The 20058-nt window shown below is 42.1% G+C and overlaps 1 protein-coding gene across 12 annotated transcripts in view; it reads left to right on the top strand.

The window, feature by feature from the left end:
- Positions 1-20058, top strand: part of LRRC27 (leucine rich repeat containing 27) — an 801922-nt gene that overhangs the window by 452522 nt on the left and 329342 nt on the right. For 7 of the 12 annotated variants that reach the window (XM_078643471.1, XM_078643467.1, XM_078643474.1 and 4 more), the window contains one exon: positions 10339-10476. The exons of 2 other annotated variants lie outside the window; for them this stretch is intronic. In XM_078643471.1, coding sequence (XP_078499597.1) covers positions 10339-10476 — 138 coding nt within the window. Of the gene's footprint in view, positions 1-10338; positions 10489-20058 lie in introns of all 12 variants that reach the window. 3 more of the 12 variants (XM_078643475.1, XM_078643472.1, XM_078643473.1) reach the window with 2 other exon arrangements.

The raw sequence follows: 20058 nt of genomic DNA, 5'->3' as shown, positions 1-20058 counted from the left end.
ATGTCTGACTCCTATTTTTAAATACAAAGCAAGCATTAGCAGTGCCAATAGTTCTAGCTTTAAACAAATGTTTTATGGTAATGTGAAGCATTACAAGTAAATAGTATTGGCATGAATATGTATTTTTGTGGAAGCAAAGACCTGTAAAATATTGGTGTAGATTAAAAGATCAGATTACAAATGCACTGTCAAGTCAGACCTTAAAATGAATATAGGTAAATGACTGCCCTTCTCCCTTCTGCGCCTCTGCCAGAGAAAGACAAATATCATAAATTATCTTCTTATTTAAGACACTTTTACAGCATTGCAGTGTCACACGTGTGACCCTCAAAGTTCAAACTCAGCCAGCTGGATCAATAAACAAAATCATTACAGCTCTGTGTTGGCAAGCACCTTTTTTGTGGAAGCACACAACTTCTGCCAATTGGAAACATGTGCTCCTGGCTCCCAACATATGGGCGGGGCTAAAGCTCCTATCTAGTGATGCTCACATAATTGTCTGGTGACAGCTGTTCTGTCAAGCCAGACCACAATGATAATTTTCTGCTGTCAACCTCCCAAGCAGGCTATCATTGTTAATTTCAATAATGTCAGCTTGTGTAAGCTCAATGTGAGCTCACTCAGTGTACTTTTTTATTTTATTTTTATTGAAGCAACACTGAGAAAGAAAACATGACTAGCTATAATCCTAGAATGCCCGTTGAATTATTTAATAAGAGTTTAAAAGATTTGAGACATTCTGTACAAAAGCCAGAAAAAAACAGCAGAAAATGTCTGCCATACACTATTTAATCATCATTCCCACCACGCTAATGTCAACGTTAGCTAGAAATCCTAAGCTGTTCTTGATACCATGAAGGCCTCCTTGTTGAATTGCTACAAAGCACTATTAAATGTTTGCAGTGTAGCAAATAAGAGACAATTCCCAACAGGTATCAATTAAAGGCAGTTCAAATAATGTATGCAATCAGCATTACAAACACAAGAAATAAGGAGACTCGTGCAGTTTAAGAGCTTGTAATTCACTAGTTCTAAAGGGGTATTTCACATAGAATTACAGATGTGCAGCACTATACAGAGGAAATCATGTGACAACCCAAAAGCACTTGGTGAAAAGTGATATATACAACTTGGTGAAAGGTGATGGTGCAAGTGCTGAACGTGAACAGCGTGAAAACGGCGCAAAGTGACAAAGATATATACAGTGAATCGGAGCAGTTCCTCGGAACTGCTCCGATTCATTTCGAGTTATCCGACCAGCCCCGAGCTACCCCTGTATACAGCCGCCCAGATTCATTCAGGCGCTGTCTATCCAATATCTGTCCACGCCGCTTCGAGCCTTAGATCCAGATCTTCTATCAATTGCCCCCACCTTTGGACCCAGGAACACCGCGGCCATCGGCCTGTTTTTAAAACGGAACCCGCTGCCACATTGACCTCCACCCGTGACCATCAAGTGGCCTGCCATCGTGCAGACAAGCACCACCACTACCCGACAACCTGGTCCTGAAGACGATCCCGACTCACGGGGATCGAAACGCCGTCGACATTACAGCTCAACTTCATGGCGCATTTTACACTTGGCTCCTGAAAAATGTTTCATTTATGATTAAAAGTGACCAAAACCAATCCCTGCTGAGCCTACACTGTATATATCTTTGTCACTTTGCGCCGTTTTCACGCTGTTCACGTTCAGCACTTGCACCATCACCTTTCACCAAGTTGTATATATCACTTTTCACCAAGTGCTTTTGGGTTGTCACATGATTTCCTCTGTATAGTGCTGCATATCTGTAATTCTATGTGAAATACCACTTTAGAACTAGTGAATTACAAGCTCTTAAACTGCACGAGTCTCCTTATTTCTTGTGTTTGTAATGCTGATTGCATACATTATTTGAACTGCCTTTAATTGATACCTGTTGGGAATTGTCTCTTATATACATTCTACACCCATCCCGACGTGGTATATGGGTTATACTCCTGTTATTTCTTCACATGCAGTGTAGCAAAGGCATAAGCTTCTCGAAGCTAAAGATGTCCATAATTTCTTGCTCCCAGAAACCTGTATCTAGGCCATTGGTATCTAGCCTACGGCAGGCTTCTATCTTCCAGGCATTGCCTGTCTTTAAAGTTATTGTGAGTTAAAAGAGATTCCAAACAAAATCAGTGAGCTATCGGCAAGGAGATGCATATCAAGGTCCTTAAAAACACGAATAATTTGCTGTTGCCAACAGGGCAAGTGAATAGGGAAAGATGCCTTTTCCACGCATCTGACGGTAGAGAGAGCACACAGATCCCTAACCATGTGCCCGCCTCCGGGAGCACCTCCACGCCCGGTGATTGTTCGCTTTCTAAACTACCGCGACCCAGATACTGTCCTGCGCCTAGCCCGGGAGAAAAAGCAAGTCCCCTACGAGAACACCACTTTAGCATTCTTTCCAGATTTTACACAAAATGTGCAGGAGCCACGACACAAGTTTGCAGTGGTTAAAAAAAAACTACAGTCACAAGAGATTCCATATGCAATGATGTACCCGGCAAAGTTGCGAATCACACACCAAGGGAAACAACACTTCTTCCAGACTCCACAACAGGCGGAGGTTTATCTCAGACACCATCGCCGAGCGTCCTCCAAAGAAGTGGAGGCCCGGCGGCGCTCCAGATCCCAATCTACGATGTCGAATCCGGAAAGATGTCTCTACCATTCCTTACTGAAAACTAGTCCATCCATACCACTTTACCTACCACAAACTTATATTATCTGGAAATGACTCTCATAAGGCATCACTGTTCTTGCTGACTCGCCCGGACACTCACCTCTATCCCACGGTAACTGATCGCCTGCTTGACAGGTGACAGGTGGGTGAAATAGTGAAGGGGAGTGGGCACGACGTGGGCCTCTAGTGACTTTCCCGAGAGGGTGATCCCCCATTTGTATTGCTTTTTATTTCACTGTGACTTGGTAATTGTTAGTTCTTCAACGATTAAGAAGTTGGAGGGGATTAAAATGCTCAACAAGTTGGGGTTGTCGGAGTGGGAAGGGGGAGGAGGTCCATGCCTGAACAAGTTGCATCATATATAGCGTGAGCACGCCAGAAATCCAATTTTACATTGTGTCCTACAGGATGGGGAGATATGGCAAACATAACCCAACAGAATAGCAAACTGAATATACTAACATGGAATGTCCGTGGCTTGAATAACCCGAGGAAAAAAAGGCAGGTACTAGGGTATCTAAACAGGCACCAAATTACCATTGCCCTACTGCAAGAAACTCACCTGAACCCTGAGACTAAATCCCCGTTCGCCACAAGATGGGTATTGCACTGCTGTTTCTCGTCATACTCAGGGTACTCAAGGGGAGTGGCCATTCTTATTAAACGAGGGTTGAGATTTGAATTGGGAAGATCGGAGTCTGTCTCAGGCGGATGGTATTGCCTCGTCTGGGGAAGGCTTGAAGCTAAGGACGTAACGATTGCTAACTATTATGGACCCAACATTGATGACCCGCAGACTCTACTTCTTCTATGGATCAAGATCCAGGCAATAGGATCCACTTATATCATCTGGGGAGGGGACTTCAATACGGTAGTATGCCCTCAGAAAGATAGGTCTCACGCTTCCCCCCTTCACTACACGAACACACAGGGGACACTAAAAGATCTGATAGACACAAATTATCTACTAGATACTTGGCGATACAAACATCCTATACTGAGAGAGGGTACACACCACTGTGCGGTCCACTCTACATGGTCCAGACTGGACTACTTGATTGTGTTGGTGGGCATGGCGCATTGGCTGGACAAAGTTACCCACCTAGCCCGTACTTTCTCAGATCACTCCCCTGTGATGGTGACTATGCAGGTCCCAATCGACCAATCCCCCTATGCTGGCTGGCGGCTGAATCCCCTACACATACACGATGCAGTTTTCAGAACTGAGATAGGACAGGAGATACAGACTTTTTCTGAGAGCAACACCACATCAGCGTCTAGCCTAACCACTGTATGGGAAGCATTCAAGGTCACGGCAAGAGGGTGGTGCATTTCTAAGGGAGGAGGTATCCTCAAAGACATCAGATGAGAACTAAGTAATTTAGAGAAGGACATCAAGGCCTTAGAGAGGGAACTCAGTGACGGAATGGGGTAAATATAACTAGAGCTAAACTGAGGGGAAAAGTGACAGACTATGAAAATGCTGCTGAACGAGAGTGTAACTTTCGTGGAAAGTATCACAGGGCTAGAACATATGGGGAAGGAGATAGGTCGGGGGAGGTGTTGGTGAACGCAGTGCGCCAGCCCAAATTTTCCAACTACATAGCGGAGATACAAGACTCACAAGGTAGGACACATAGAAACTTGCGGACCTACCGCAGACGTTAGTGGAGTACTACAGGTCCTTGTACACCTCCCAAAGAGGGCTTCCGCTTTACCTCCACCAATATTATGAGGACACAGCATTAACCTGGCTAGGGGACACACAGCGCAGATTTTTAGGTTTGGACCTAGAAGTTGATGAAATCAAGGAGGCAATCATGCAAATGAAATCCGGACATGTGCCAGGGTCGGATGGCCTGCCTGTCGAATTTTATAAAACTTATATGACACACCTAGCCCCTATCCTGAAAGAGGTATTCTATGAAGCAGTGGAGGAGAGAAGTTTGCCTAGAACCATTAGAGGGGCCCAGATAGTCTCCCTATTAAAACCAGACAAATCCCCGCTACACTGCGAATCCTACCGCCCCCTGTCACTACTGAACTGCAACACTAAAATACTCGCTAAAGTCCTATCCAACCGGTTTAGCCTCCTGATGGAACGTTTAGCTTCGCCTGATCAAGCTGGATTTCTTCCAAACAGGGCTACGGCGCATAACTTAAGAACCCTTATGGCAGTCATGCAGGACATAGACCCGAACAGCTTAGCGGTAGCAGTTTTCCTAGACGCTACTAAAGCGTTTGATTCGGTGGAGTGGGACTTCCTCATAGGCACATTGGGATACAATGGAATGTCTCCCTTTTTTTGAACTGGGTACAAATGCTCTATACGAGACCGATAGCTACAGTGTTGCTAAATGGCGCCCGATCCAACAGTTTTTGTATTTCAAGGGGCACTAGGCAGGGCTGCCCCCTGTCCCCCATCCTATTTGCCTTAGCAATTGAACCTTTGGCTGCTAAGATACGACAGCACCATAAAGAGCGATCACTACCATACCTATCTCGTCAGTTGCTTATTTCCCTCTACGCAGACGACATGACTTTATATATTAAAAAGCCCCAGGACAACCTCAATCCAGTCCTGCAGAAAATAACCGAATTTGGGGCCATTTCTGAGATCCAAATAAACTGGGCTAAGCCAGCAATTTTCCCACTAACCGAAAAAACCATCTCGCACCCCTTGGACTATCCCATGGTATGGAAGACTGCCAAAATCAAATATTTAGGCATACAAATATCCTGAGAAAAAGATACACTTATGCGTAAAAATTATGGGACTGTTATAGATAAGATTACAGACAGCATAACTAGATGGGTACACCTACCACTCTCGATGGCGCGAAGAATATCCCTCATTAAAATGGTTATCTTGCCAAAACTGCTCTACCTTTCTATAAACATACCTTACCACCCCAGGAGGTATTTCTTTAAAACACTAAACACGCAACTCACGCGGCTTATATGGGGAGGTAATTAAGCACGTTTAAATTTGGCCACACTTATGCTACCATATTATCAGGGAGGATTTAAAGTTCCTAATTTTCAATACTACTATCATTGTGCCCAGGCGTACTTTGCTACCTACTGGTTTCACCCTCCCCCTTTCATGCCGCACCTAGCAGTGGAGGATGGCTATATGGCCCGATACCCCCCTCTGGCTATATACTCACAGCAGTGAAGGAGCGGGAAAGGGACCCGTCAACAGTAGATTGTACTATCACTGCTTGGCGGAGAATTGCCTGTAGATTGGAGGCCCCAGTGATGTACTCCCCCAGACTCCCTCTGCTCTGTAACTCTTACCGCAGGTCACTAATGAAGGGATATGTAGAAGATTGCTAGAAACTCTCCATTACACCACATGAGGTGACCTCTATGTTGGAGGGCAGTTCCGCTCCAGGGAGCAATTCTTCGGGACTCACCCTCCTACCACCATGGACCTATTTATGTATATAAGACTCAGGCAAAAAGTCAAGGATGCTACACCAGCATTCCCTACAGAACCGACTGTCCTGCCCCCTTTGCACGCACTGCTACAGCCCGAAGCCCCCAAGCACTTCACTTCCCTATTGTACAGACATACACAGAATGCACCTCCTTCCCAGCCTCCGCCGCCTCGGGCAGAATGGGATAAAGATATGGAGACTCCTCTGACAGATGAACAATGGGAATTTAGTTGTATGCAGACGGAAAAGGCCATGGCTAGTAGTCGACTAAAACTCATTCACGATAAATTCCTACACCAATTATATTACACTCCTGTTAAACTACATAAGTTCCATTTGAGAGCTGATGACAAATGTGCTAGATGTGGCAGTGTTCACAGGTGTGGGAATATTGGGTGCAGGTGTTTGAAGGCATTTCACAAATGATAGGGACACAGGTGCACCCATCCCCCCGGATAGCTCTGCTGGGTTGCATTCAGGACGTTATCACAGCTCATAAAAAATTTCTAGCACTAAGCCTGCTTCTAGCGAAACGCCTAGTTGCCTGTCGGTGGGGAAGGAGCCGCGCCCCTAAATTCAAAGACTGGCTGCAGGACTTATCCACCTGGCAAGGTCAATTGAATAGTTATGTCAAACTCTTACCCCTGAAATCGAGACCAAAAGATATTTGGGGTCCCTTAACTGCATACCTTATGGCGCTAGAATCAGAGGGTGATCACGACGTAGCGGAGGGAGAAACCGTGCTACAGGCGGAGGGGGAGACCGACAGAGACTCTTTGTAGTCACAGGAGATAAGCTAAGACCCAGAGCCTGGACAATGGATAATAGGGTGGGGGTGAGGCGCTAGGTGAGGGGTGAGCACAAGTCCTTACCCCCCTAAACGTTTCAGTGTGTAGGTGGCCTGCCTGCCCTAGTATCAGGTACATTGACTTGCTAACAGATGATTTCAAGTTGACAGAAATCTGATCTGGAGTGATGCCATTATCTTCACTGCAAGATGTTAATGTGGGCTTGGCTGTCTGAAAGATGTTGTTTTACGGGCAGGACGGGGGGGAAGTTCACTGTTTGTCATTGGTATTACAGGTATGCTACGAGATGGAACATGTTGTAATCAAGATTTGCTTTATCGATTCATAAACTGCGTAATGTAATTACTATGCTGTACCACAATTGCAACAATAAATGTTTTTGAAACTTAAAAAAAAAAAAGAGGGCAAATGAATAGGACAAGAATCTAGCATGTGAATCTGAACCACACTTTTAAAGTGGCATCAAAGACATTGCCAGATATGCTGGCAACAATCAGTGATTTTCTATGTTAGACCACTTCTTACTCTTGAAAGTCTGACTTCACAATTCTGATACCATCACTGTGTGTAGTACTGGCAACTGACACCTTAGCTGTGGGGGCCATGGTGTACTACACTTGCAGGACTGTGTGAGCTAACAGAGCCCAGTGCAACCCTGGACTAGTGTATCATAGTTAGAGTATGAGCACTGAAACCATCACCCTGACTAGTTGCAATAAGCCAGTCCATCAGTTGTCACTACGAACAGCAACCTGAGGGGAACTGTTGTGTCGCTCCAGCAACTGCATGGAAGGGACAGACAACAAAGCCCTTCCTTATTTGCGATGCTCTTCATTCCTTCCTTGCGGTGCTGTGTATTCTTAACTTAAATGACTTAGACTAACCCCAAAAGTGTGAAATTTGGAAACGCAGTGTCATTGTATTGCAAATCGCACATATATATATATATATATATATATATATATATATATATATATATATATACACACACAAAAAAGAAGCAGAGAACTCTGGGTAGCTCCCATGTTTAGGTGGAAAGCAGCACCTGTATAGAGCGCTCAACACCAGCGACACTCTAGATCTGCTCACCTCAAATGTCTGCATTTCTATCAAAGTCTTTATGCATAGGATTAGCACAGTGCAATCCACGCCGAGCTAGAAAAGGACAATGTCTTTTGCCATTTCTACAGCAAGGTCTTTAAGCATAGGACTAGAACAGTGCTGTCCTTGCAAAGCTGTAAAATGGCAAACGCCATTTACCACTCCAGGCACAGTATTACAGCTTTGAATTGGTAAAATACCAACCAAGCCAACCTGAAGTGATTAAAAGCAACCCCTGACACAGTGTTTCACTCTAATTAGAGCTCTTCAGAGAGGTATAGCTTTGTCCAGACACAAGGGAGCACCCAGTATAAGTAACAAAAATACCCTTTCAGGCATGGAGTGACAAATAAATTATATATGTATGTATGTATGTATACTTTTCTTTTCCCCACCAAACTCCTTCACAAATTTCAGAAAGGAAGATATGGATGCCCTAAATAGGATGTGTTCTGGCTGCAAGGTCTCGATCACAATCACAGAACAAGGCATTGCGTCTGTAACACGTTGAATCTGTCTGCTGGATTATTTTCGATAAACAGCATGTTATTACATCCTCCTGAGTGTGTCCATCATCCTTTCTGAAAGTTGCAAAGCGCTTGGTGAAATTCTACTACTGCGTGTGGCCAGGTCCCGCAACGAGGCACAACTTCCTCGTTCGCACATAACCGATACAAGTTTGTAATGTTCCTGTATTTACTAAGAGCTTCCAGCGGTACCAGACTGTTTGTGTCTGTTGCCATCCGCTGCCTACTTTTCATTATAATAATGCTTTAATTGATGCAATGCATTGGAGGATATGTTTTGGTTTATTTAGTAAACCACCAAAATCATATCATTATAAACAAAATTTACTCAGGGCCCTAGGTTCGGTAACAGTAAGGGCCTGATTACAATGTCGGGCGGAAATGCTCTGACCAGCGGTCTGAGGCTTTTTGCCCGACATGGTAGGTTTAACCCGTTTGCTGCTTCGAACGTTCAGCGCCAGTGCTGAACGTTCGAAGAAACGGGTGCGGCCGCGTCGGCCGTTGGACGTGTGCAGCACCACGGAGGTAGCTCGCACGACGTCCAACGGCCGACGGCAGCAGCGAAGGGGTTAAAGTCCGACCGCCGTATTAGGATATCGGCGGTCGGAGTTTAAACCTGCGGTGGTATTCGGATGTGTTGCCGACTGGCTCAAGGACCCCGTTGGTACATCAGAAAATCAGAAAAATCCCTTAACAATGGTGGCTCCGCCATTAGGATTATGAAGTCAGTTTCCGACAGCCATTCCATGTCGGCCTTTCCGACATGGAAAGGCTGTCGGAAAGCAATATTGGAGGCCCCTTTTCCCCTGGCCCTCCACATTTGGGCTTGCCCCCTAGATATCCCTGCAGTGTGTGGTAGGCACCTCACGCCTGCCGCACAAGCTTCCATTGTGAAGTGGATGTTCGCGAACGCCCTATGTGCAGTTGCATCATAATAGTGCGGTCGGAACTGCTGGCCTAAGGTCGGCGGTTTCTTTCTGCAACTCTGCTGGGCGGATGAAAATCCACCCTACATCGTAATAAGGCCCGAAGTGTTTGTTAATGCATACTCTCTGCCAACAATTGGAAAATTGTAGTGAAGGCTAGCCTGCACAAGTTGAAAATCTCTGCTTAAGGCAATAACATGTTACAAGTCTACGAAATTGTGTTCAGAAATGTTTTGATTCAATTTTATCTTGAAAGGAAAGCTAGGAATGAAGCCCTATCTGATATGGGTTATGGATTCGTGTAAGAGACACCTGCTCTTTAGATTTAGATGTGGTCTTACCCAACACATGTTCATCTTCCTGTTATTCTATGCCTATGCGATTGTGTATCTCGGAAGACAAATGTGTTTTACTCCATTGTTAAAAACACTTTAGTTTGAAAGCCATCATTATGCCTTTTTTCAAATTGCGTTGCTTTCAACTCAAGATGAAAAAGGGAATATGTGGGACAATTCCTGGTGTCTGCCCTGAATCACAGGAATAGTTTTTAATTAATACACCGTTCAAGCATTGTAATTGGGAGCAGATGGGCTGGCACTCTGATAACATGTGACTTTTGATCTTAGAATGATGTTTTAATGTTTTTTTTCTATTTTTATGGTGATTGTGATAGTTTTTTACGGTTATATTTTTTAACCAAAATAAACTTATATAATGTTTGGTTGCTTGATGACTCAATATCAAAAAACGTCATTATAGCTTTGTTGATATTTGCGACTACAATTTAAGATAACACTCCATGTACGATAAAGTTCTGTGTTCCACAGAAATGTCATCAAAACTCCGCGATGAAGCAAAGCGAATTGTTAAAAAGTACAAGAGAATGGCAAAGAAATTTGAATTACCTAGCAAAGCCTACATGGGAGCCTGGAAACGGAGGAGTTTTATTAGTGAGTTATTAGGTATTAGTGTTAGAGAAGGATAGTTATTTTAAACACATTTTCATAATTGATTTACTTGCTAGAGTCTTGTTTTAAATGACAGTTTAGCTTTGCATGTGATGTTGAAAGGATGTTTTGACGCATGTAATTTACTATAAGTATTTATACTGAAAAAACTGTATAACGTAACCTCCTATGTCTTTGCCTGCCAAATGTACAATGGTCAGGTCAATGTTGCAGTGTCTCATTCACAGTCTCTTTAATTTTGTTACTTTATACATCTGAAATATAGTTATAAAAGCTCAATAATCTCCCTCCCTACCAGAATCCTTTACTCCTACATCCTGGAAGTTTCCCATTCTCAACATGTGATTCACTTGATTGGTGGGACCAAAAAATTGCTTCTCAACTTGCTACGTCAGAATTGGATGCTGAAACATTGCGCACATTTATGTGTCACATGTAGCAAGCCCATAATCCCTGGATGCTTATGCATCCTCGCCATTCCTTTTTCTTCTGCCAGAAACTGTGATCGGAACCTACTTCTCGCTCGCTTTGTGATTTCCTACAAGGGGGATGGCTGTATTTCTTTTAGATTTGTTCATGATCAAATCGTCTGTTACTGTCCTTCCCTCACCCTCTTATGCCACTCAGATTGGATTTCTGGTGCCGCAATGCTCCGCGTTTAAGATTAAACTTTGCTCATAGTAGTACTTAACATTTGCAGCATCTGACTCGTGTAAACTCTGTATCTCTCCTCTGTCGAAAATTAATATGGTGTACATCTGTCTGTGTTGCCACTGCTGCAAGGGCCCTCTGTAGGGAAATGGTGCATCTATCTCACAGGAAACATGGACTACATTATTTAAAAGAAGAGTTGAGAGACTCATAAAAGGTCTACGCCACAGGGCACGGTCCTAAGTACCCCTTTCTGCCAATGAGCTATTAAAGTGCCGTACTCAATCCTATTCTCCTTCCTTCCAAAGGTCACCTTCACTGGTCCTACCAAATGTATGTAAGTAACTCTTGGAAAGATAAAAGCACTGGGTCCTACAATCATCTTTTCCGTTATCTGAGAGGTAGGAAATTGATTTTGATTGAGGGAGTGAAGACTCTACTCAAGCAGCAACCACAATCCCTGTCAAGGTGCACCAAAAAAATCACTAAATTAAACTGTGCTTAATCCTTTGGTAGCTTGGCCTAAAGCAGTGTGGATTAATTTAGAGGTAATGTGTTAAGTATTTATGCAGCACTCAAACAGTAATAAAGTGAAAACACAACACATGAAAAAATAGAGAAACAATTCTTGAAAAATTGACACCTGCAATCCAATCACCAGGGCTAGAGTTATGATTTTTTAAATGTTTTAGTAAAAACTAGGGCCTAAAAGATCAAAGCACCAAGTGCGGACATCTAGCTGTGCAAGACTGGGGCAAAGTCGAAAGTTAAGTGCAACCGCGATGGAGTGCAGTTCAGATACCCAAGATGGATTGAGCCTGGTCTCCATTCACCTTCCCACTTAAAAGAATTTTGGAAACAAAATATCTGAGAGGGTAAAGTTCAGTGGGGCAAGGCAGCCAGCAGTGTCGTCATCTGGGAGCTGTTGGAAGAAGTTGTAGTAAAGATTCTTGTTTGGAATTAGTCTCTTTTATGGAAGTTCAAAATCTCCAGTGGGATGAAGATCCAGATTGTAGTTAACAATGGCTCCAGGAGGCCCAATGCTTTTTTGAAGAGTTGCCACTGGACCGGATTTGCTGCTGCGGAAAATAAAGTAGCGGGGGTTACTGCAAAGTCATCAGACCGACTGGCGATGTCCTTTGGGCAGATCAGCAAGCAGGTAGGTCTCAGTCTCCTGTAGGGTCTCAGAACACTTTTTGGTGAAAAATTTCCCAAGTCGCACATTATATTTTTTGTCTGGTTTAGCTCCTTTAACACCACTTCCAAGGCTCCAGGCCTAGAAGGGTATCACTTAGAGGGCTAGACTCACTTCAGGTGTGTGTGTATATATATATATAACTCATACTCGCTTTCACGGACTACAACTACCAGCAAGTCTGGCAGATGCAATCAAACGAAGCCACACCCACTTAGGGCGGACTAATTCAAATAAAATGGTGTTGAATTACGAAAGCGAGCCCAGCCTGCTTCTTTGTCAACAGTCCATGAGAAGGGGGCTCTTTGGCCCCGAAACGCGTCGGACCAGTTAATAATATTGATGAGGGGTTGAGAAACTGCATGGGGCCAAGAAAAAACCGGATGGTTGGAGTGCCTGTGGTGAGCCCCTTCGAAAGCACAAGTGCGTTTGCTCATTTATATATATATATATATGTATGTATGTATGTATATATATATATATATATGTGCTAGGCTTGGTTATTTTCATTTGACTTCAGGAAAGTGCAGTTATAAATATATTTTGCCTTCATCTTAAAAGTGCTACATTAATAAAGGCATTTGCTTCATTTTGACTGTGCATTGATAAATTAATTTGCCTCAATTTGAAAGTGCATTGATAAATTCATATGCCTCATTTTGACCGTGCGGAGTTCCTTTTTCTAAGTGTGTCCTATTGTTTCAAGTCTGAAGCAACACAGCTCGCATCAACAGTCATCTCAGTATGTAATTTAGGATCAAAGTAAGCCATCTCAGATGCATTTTCAATTGCATGCTTAATGCTTTTGAAGCTTTGCTTGCCTTCAAAGGACCATCGAAACTAGATATTTTGTTTAGTCAGGTCTCTCAGTGGGGCGGTCACTGTAGCACACTCACAAATGTACCTTGAACAATATCTTGCCATGCCCAAGAATAATCATAGCATGATGACATCTTGTGGGGATTTGGTGATTGACAGGTGCTTGTACTTTATCTGGGTCAAGAGTTGTTCCCCCATCAGAGAATATGTGCCCAAAGAACTTGAGTTTGGTTTTGTGAAATTCACACTTTTCAGCATTTAGAGTGAGACCTGCATTTAGTAACTGGCACACTTGTTTGAGAGCTATATCATGCTCCTTCCATGTTGTCCCAAATACCAGTATGTCATAACTGTAATGGAAAGTATGCTTAGCAGGTTGAATTATTCTACATATAAAATCTTGAAATATTTCTGCAGCAGATGACACTCCAAACCTCAACCTTTTGTATCTGAACAAACCAATATGAGTCGAAAAAGTGGTAATGTACCTACAGTTTTCTTCCAATTTGAGTTGATGGTATCCCTTGTTCAGGTCAAGACGGGAGAAAACGTTTGCTTTGTTCAGAATAAAAATCAGTGTGAATAAGGCACCAAACCAATCAAACCACCACTTTGCATGCAAATTCAACCGGATCTTGAGATCCTACATTATGACAAGGTGTTCTAATTTGTTCTTGTATACTTTGGTCATAAATGCTTGAAACCATTTTACTGTTGCACTTCCTTACTCAGCCACATTTACTATACTGTAACACTTTACATATAGAGACCATCTGTCATGATACTGACAATTATGAAACAAGAAATAGATTAGTTCCAGCTATAATTCAGAACTTTAAGGGATTATAAAGAAAGAAACAGAACAAAACCTGTCAAATATACATTTAGAAATCCCTTTAGAAGGGTAAATGTGCTTCTGATTAAAAACATAACAATGTCATTTCAATAAATTATAACACTCATGTAAGAAAAATGTATTTCATCAGAAATTATGGAGTATAGGCATATCAAAAAACACCTATTAGGACTAAAAAAGCAATGTGGCTAAAATCAAGTTAGCAGAATACATTACTTATGTGGCATTGCTATTTGTGAAACAGCCTCACTTCGGGCACAAATGTTTATTTATACTCACTATGTATGTACCTAAAATGTATGTGAATGAGGATGTGAATAAATAACATCACTCATTAAAGCTGTGTTATTAGTTATATATACATAAGTTTCTAGTATCTCTGTATACAACAAGAAGCACGTAGTCTGGGACTCTTATCTATGTAACACTGAATACCCAGGTCCCAGTACCATTGGGTCAACCCTTAATCTGTAATTCTAGTGGGGTTACAGCTGCTGTGGATAAAGTGGTTACTGTTGTTGAAGTAGTGCTTACTATATCTTCTGAGAAGAGAGAAATTAATATTGCAAAGTTGAAAATTGAATCTGGAGAGATTGTGGAGTAAATTTGCACACAAATAGTTGCTTGTATAAAAATTACAAAATTAAATTGTGCGAAGCAGAAATAGCAAACATGGGCCTAATGACTCTGCAAGTTAATATCAACATTTAGTCGACAAGTAGAAGAAGGAAACTACATCTAAAAGGAGGAATACTGAAACAGGAAAGAAAGCAAATGTAGTCACGAGTGAACCTGAGGCAGGATCAGTGACAGAGATTCCTTTCCTTTACAAGAAGTTCATGGAGGGAATTATGCTCCTTGGACCATGTGTGATTTCAATGCTTTTACGATAAACTTTCAGAAACTGAGAGAGGAACATTATAAATGTTTATAAAGAGTTTCACACATTAGTGACAATTTCGAAGGTGCTTTGGGTTGATTTGTATATGTTGTTTTAAGTTCAATTATTTGTGGGCAGAATACAAGGCTGCAGTTGCTTGACCCACACAAGGATCAGCCAGAGTTCCATCTAAAAATGCTCCAGTGATTAGGTGATGGAAATTATAGAGAAATAATAGAGCATTTGAGAATGATGGTACCTGAGAAGGAGGTCAATGGGGCAAAGATAATGAGAGACACACAAGAGCCGAAGAAGTCGGTGCATGCCTACTATTAGAGACCTATGCAGATGTATAGCAAGTACAGTGGAGTTACAGAGGCAGAAATGGAAGGTATTAATAGATTAATACCGGCTTTTGTTTTAGAGTTTAGTCCTGAGTTTGGTACTTATATATAACATAGTGTAATATGCTGGCAAGCTAACAGTATTAAGGACATACTCAAATATGCTAAATACCGTAGTGACTTATTTGATGCGAAGCAGAAAAAGATCAAAGAGAACTTGATGATTGTGCAGACGATGCAGATTCAGAGAAGCAATAAAAATAAAATAGTGAATTCAGATACAGATTTCCTGTCCCCTGCAGATTCTGGTGTGAATGTGAATCTGAATTTTGGGAAGGGTAAGTCATACTAGGAGCTAGGACAAGGAGTAATATGGTGCAGCTGCAAACCAAAGGCAGGGGTAGAAGGTTTGTAAATCATTCTGGAACAAGTATGGATGTCAATTTTCTAAAGAAGAACACTGTTTGTCACGTCTGCAAAAGAATCAGGCATTGGAAGTGAGAGTGAAAACAGAATCTGGATTCTGAGTAATGTATTTCCACATTTTTCAAAGGATGGAACAAATTCGTAATGAATGTGCCTGAGGGGGAATGAGGATTGTATGCTTGGAGCAGTCCTAGAGGTATGCCGGCGTGACCCATACATAGATGGTGAGCTGAATGGCCACCCTGTATTATTTTTAATTGAAACTGCTACTACTTCTGTCACGGTTCGTTCCATGGTGGTTCAAAATCTGAAAAGTCCAAGATGTAGGGATAAGCAAGAAGGAGGTTACTAAAAGGGCTGCTGCAAATGTCCTCTTTGAAATAGGATCTATGGTGAATAAGAACCAATTTATATTGTATGATTCAAGTTGTGTTAATTTACTTGCCAGGGACTTGCTTTGCAAGAATAATTGTGTGATTTATTGCATACAGGATTGTGTTTTGATTGAAACTCAAGATGAAGATTCAGGGGCTGGTTCCGATCCAATTAGGAATGGCTCCGACCTTTGGTCAGAGCCATCCTAGCCGCATAGGACATGCCCGTTCGGATTCCTTTCCGACCAAGCCATTCCGATGGGCTCGGTCGTAAAGGAATCTGACTCTGTATTCTAGATGGCTTTCGACTGGCTCGAAGAGCCTGTTCACTATCAGGAAACCCTTCAGTACTCCCCTGGCCTGTTCTTTCCGCCCGAGGGAGTATAATGGAAGTCTCCCACTGTCTTTCTGTGCCGAACTTTCCGAAAGAGAAAGGCATGAGGAAACTGTCTTTGGGGGCCCCCTGTAGGGCCCCCACGGGTGCGAGGCCGCCCCCCTGTTGATCCCTGCACCCGGTGGCAGTCACCTTGGGGTACCTGCCATGGGGTGCAGGGATGAACTGCACCTCTGCACTTAACGATGCAAGCATGCATTTCATTCCGTTGTTAAGTATAGGATTGCGACCGAACAGGGTTTGGTCGCATCCTACTTGCAGGTCTGGAACCAATGACAAGAGGTCGTTCGGTTCCACTTCCTGACTGATGTCAGATGGACTCCGGTCGATCCAACATCTGAATCGGCCTCTCAGTGTTTAATTTTAAAGCACAATAGTGAGGAGTTCAGCTGTGTCCAGTTCTTACAAAAGACAACCTGCTTTTTGATTTAAGATACTCAATGAAAGAAGAGTTATCGGATTTCACATAAAAGGTAGTAGGGCTAGTAAAGAGTGCAAAATAAGTTAGATTCACTTTAAACCAGATGCTGCTTACCATAGAACTCAACAGTACAAACTTTCAAGAGAATTAGTTGGAGGAATTAACCCTTCATTGAGAAAATGATAGAATAGTGTATTCCATGAGAGGTGCTTGGTAGTCCTTGCAATTCTTCGGTGATCGGCATTACAAGAAAACAGAGTGCAAAAATGCATAGTGGTCTAAGATTTGAGAAAGATTATTAAAATTGTGGTCCCAAGTTTTTGGGTGGTATCGAATCCTGCCCTGATATTTTTTTTCTTCAGGTTTCTGAGGATGCAGAATGGTATATAAACATTGACTTATGCCAAGCCTTCTTTTTCCTTACTCTTCAATAGGATAGCATATATCTTTATGCATTTTGGTTTTTCAATAAAGTCCTTGTTTTTCGAATCTCACAAAAGTATACAGAAAGTTCCTCAATCATTAGTCAGATTCTAAAGAAAGACTTGGAGAGCTTGCAGCTGTCCTTTATTTCGCTCCTGCAGTATATAGATGATTTTTTAGTGGCGTCAAAGACAAAGGAAGATTGCAAGTTGGATACAATTACTTTTCGAACCATTTTGCTAACAATCATCATAAGGTATCACATACTAAGATGCAATGCTGTAAAAAAAGAACATAAATAGGTGTACGGAGGTACTGGATCAGACATCACTCTAAGGCAGATTCCCGTCCAATGGTTGTGCACCCCTGTTTAGCACATTTACTGTAGTGCACTAAAGAGCAAATTATACAAATCCATATTAGACACATAAATCCTGAAAGAAAACTTTTGACTAGATCAGAGACATCCCTACTACGTGTGAATGTGGTACCTCGCAATTCACACCACCACTTTGCAGACAAATTCAACAATATCTTGAGATCTTTAGATCACAACAAATGTGATTGCCTTAAATGAGGAAATTTTGTATGTTTAAACTAAAATGTGCATTGATATTAGTCGCTCTGCACGTTTATTTACACATGTATATTGACATGGAGCAATTGCAATGAAATCATTACAATGTGCTAAACTGTGTTTCTCTGGCTTAGGCTTACTAAACCTCAGTTAGGCCTCAACACCATCTTGTTCAATAGGGATACCATACCTTGATGTTTATTCTGTGTATATTTCTCCTCTGACTCTCCGTGCAGCAAGATTTAGATTATTTATTTCTGAATGGCACAATTCTTGAAGCGCCTACCGGAGGAAACCCTTTTGCTACAATATCAAAGGTCTTTTCTACCTGCACACTGTATTGTGTTCATTCACATTGGCTCACTGTTGTTTATGTAATTTATTTGTTCTAACACCTATGGACGATATTAGGTTATAAGAGGTAAATACATTTTCATGTAAGGTAAGAGATCAGATAGAGAAAAAAAATTGCTCTGGAATATGAGGTTCTTTGTTTATTGAACTTTGAGTTTCCCCATGGCCAATGATGAAATGCTCTTCCCTCCCAAATGCTTTTGTAATCTAGATTACATTTCTCTCCACCCAAAAGCTGTTGTGCCAAAGCATCTGGAGTCATGCTTCTCCATACCACACCACTTTTTTCAGTTTTACAGGGCACTGAATCCTGCCCACCTCTTGTTAAATATGCGGACTATAAAACAAGGGCTGAATTTCGTAAAATTACTTACTGACATATTATTGCCATCTGCAAGCTCCCGTGCATTGACTTTTTTTGAGTCATTAAATGTCATCTTCTTAATGCTAGCGTGAGCAGGGTACACTATTTTTCTGCATCTTAGTCTGAATCGCCTTACGTGCAATAAACTCTGGGGTTTTCTGACCAAGCTTCAGGTTGTGCTTGCAGCTTCTGCGCAGCCTGTTTGCGGGTTGCACCTTGATGCTTGATGTGTGTAACGAGGCAGGCACACCCCGTCAGAAGGAGCTTGGAAAGCTCAGACAAATTAGTTTGTGTAGACATCATCTCTGGTTATGATTTATTTTATGTAGATGACTTGTTAATGCTTATGGTGCAGGTTAAACCCTGCTCTTCACACCAGCAAACTGTTCAGTGGAATTCAGCAGACTGCATCCCATGAGCTGTAGGGTCTGCTGTTCTCGGAATGAATCAGTTCCTGAAAACAGGAAGAGGACTCTGGGTATGCTACCAGAAGGCGCTAGGAGATTTAAGGAACACAATCACTAAAGTGGGATTATACAGCTACACATTTTACACCAGTTATGTAGCAAAAAGCAACTAATGTAAATTCCAACATCTCACAATCTACAGAAACAAAATCTGCTGAACCTACCGTTGGGTCTATTCGTCAACTTCTCTTGACATATTCACTGGGAAAGACAGTCTATTAAACCGTGTTGCGACTAGAAAAATACAGGTTACTATCTGGAAAATAAAAAACCCGATTGCAAATATTGGGGAACGTTTAAAGACCGTGGAAAAGTGACACCTGCCGTTAGAGACCGATCTCAAGCAGATAACAAATCAATTGGAAGAACATTGGCATTAGTTAGTTGGCATACAGTGAAAACTTGAACATTTTGTATAAATCATCAGCAAGGAAATAATTTTGGGGTATTGGAAATCGAGAAAGGCTCTGAAGAATATAGCACCAGAGGCTTTGGGGTCGATTGCATTTTAAAAGCTTTCTCTGATTTAAAAGTTTGGGACTGGGATCGGCACTTTCGGCAGCAGGTAGATTGGTAGATTCCCTCTGAGCATAAAATCCCATGTGCACCATTTTTTCAGACTTATAAATCAAAGCCATTCACCATAGCAATAGGGCTTTAAAATAACGTCATACTTAAGCAAAGTTTAGCTAAATAAGCAAGGCACAAGCCAAAAATTATGACACATGTTCAAACTTTCTTGTACGACCCAGTGCTTAATTTTAGCCGTGGTTTCCGGATGCTCGGCAGAAGAACATAATTGGTTTCCAGTCTCGGCACCAGCACTTAATCGTCATTACCACACTTATGACACTCATGGTGGCGCTGCTCATCACATTTTGTGATGAGAAGAACAACAGATGTTTATGAAAACAATATAAATTAAAACAATTCTAATACATTCCTTTAACTTTGAGGACCTGAAATAATCTGAACTTTCACACTTGCAGTCGAGAGAGATGGTTAGTGGATGTTTTGGT

The sequence above is a fragment of the Lissotriton helveticus genome, chromosome 5_1 (assembly GCF_964261635.1).
Source record: "Lissotriton helveticus chromosome 5_1, aLisHel1.1, whole genome shotgun sequence".
Lineage (NCBI taxonomy): Eukaryota > Metazoa > Chordata > Amphibia > Caudata > Salamandridae > Lissotriton > Lissotriton helveticus.
This window is presented reverse-complemented; position numbering and strand designations above follow the sequence as displayed.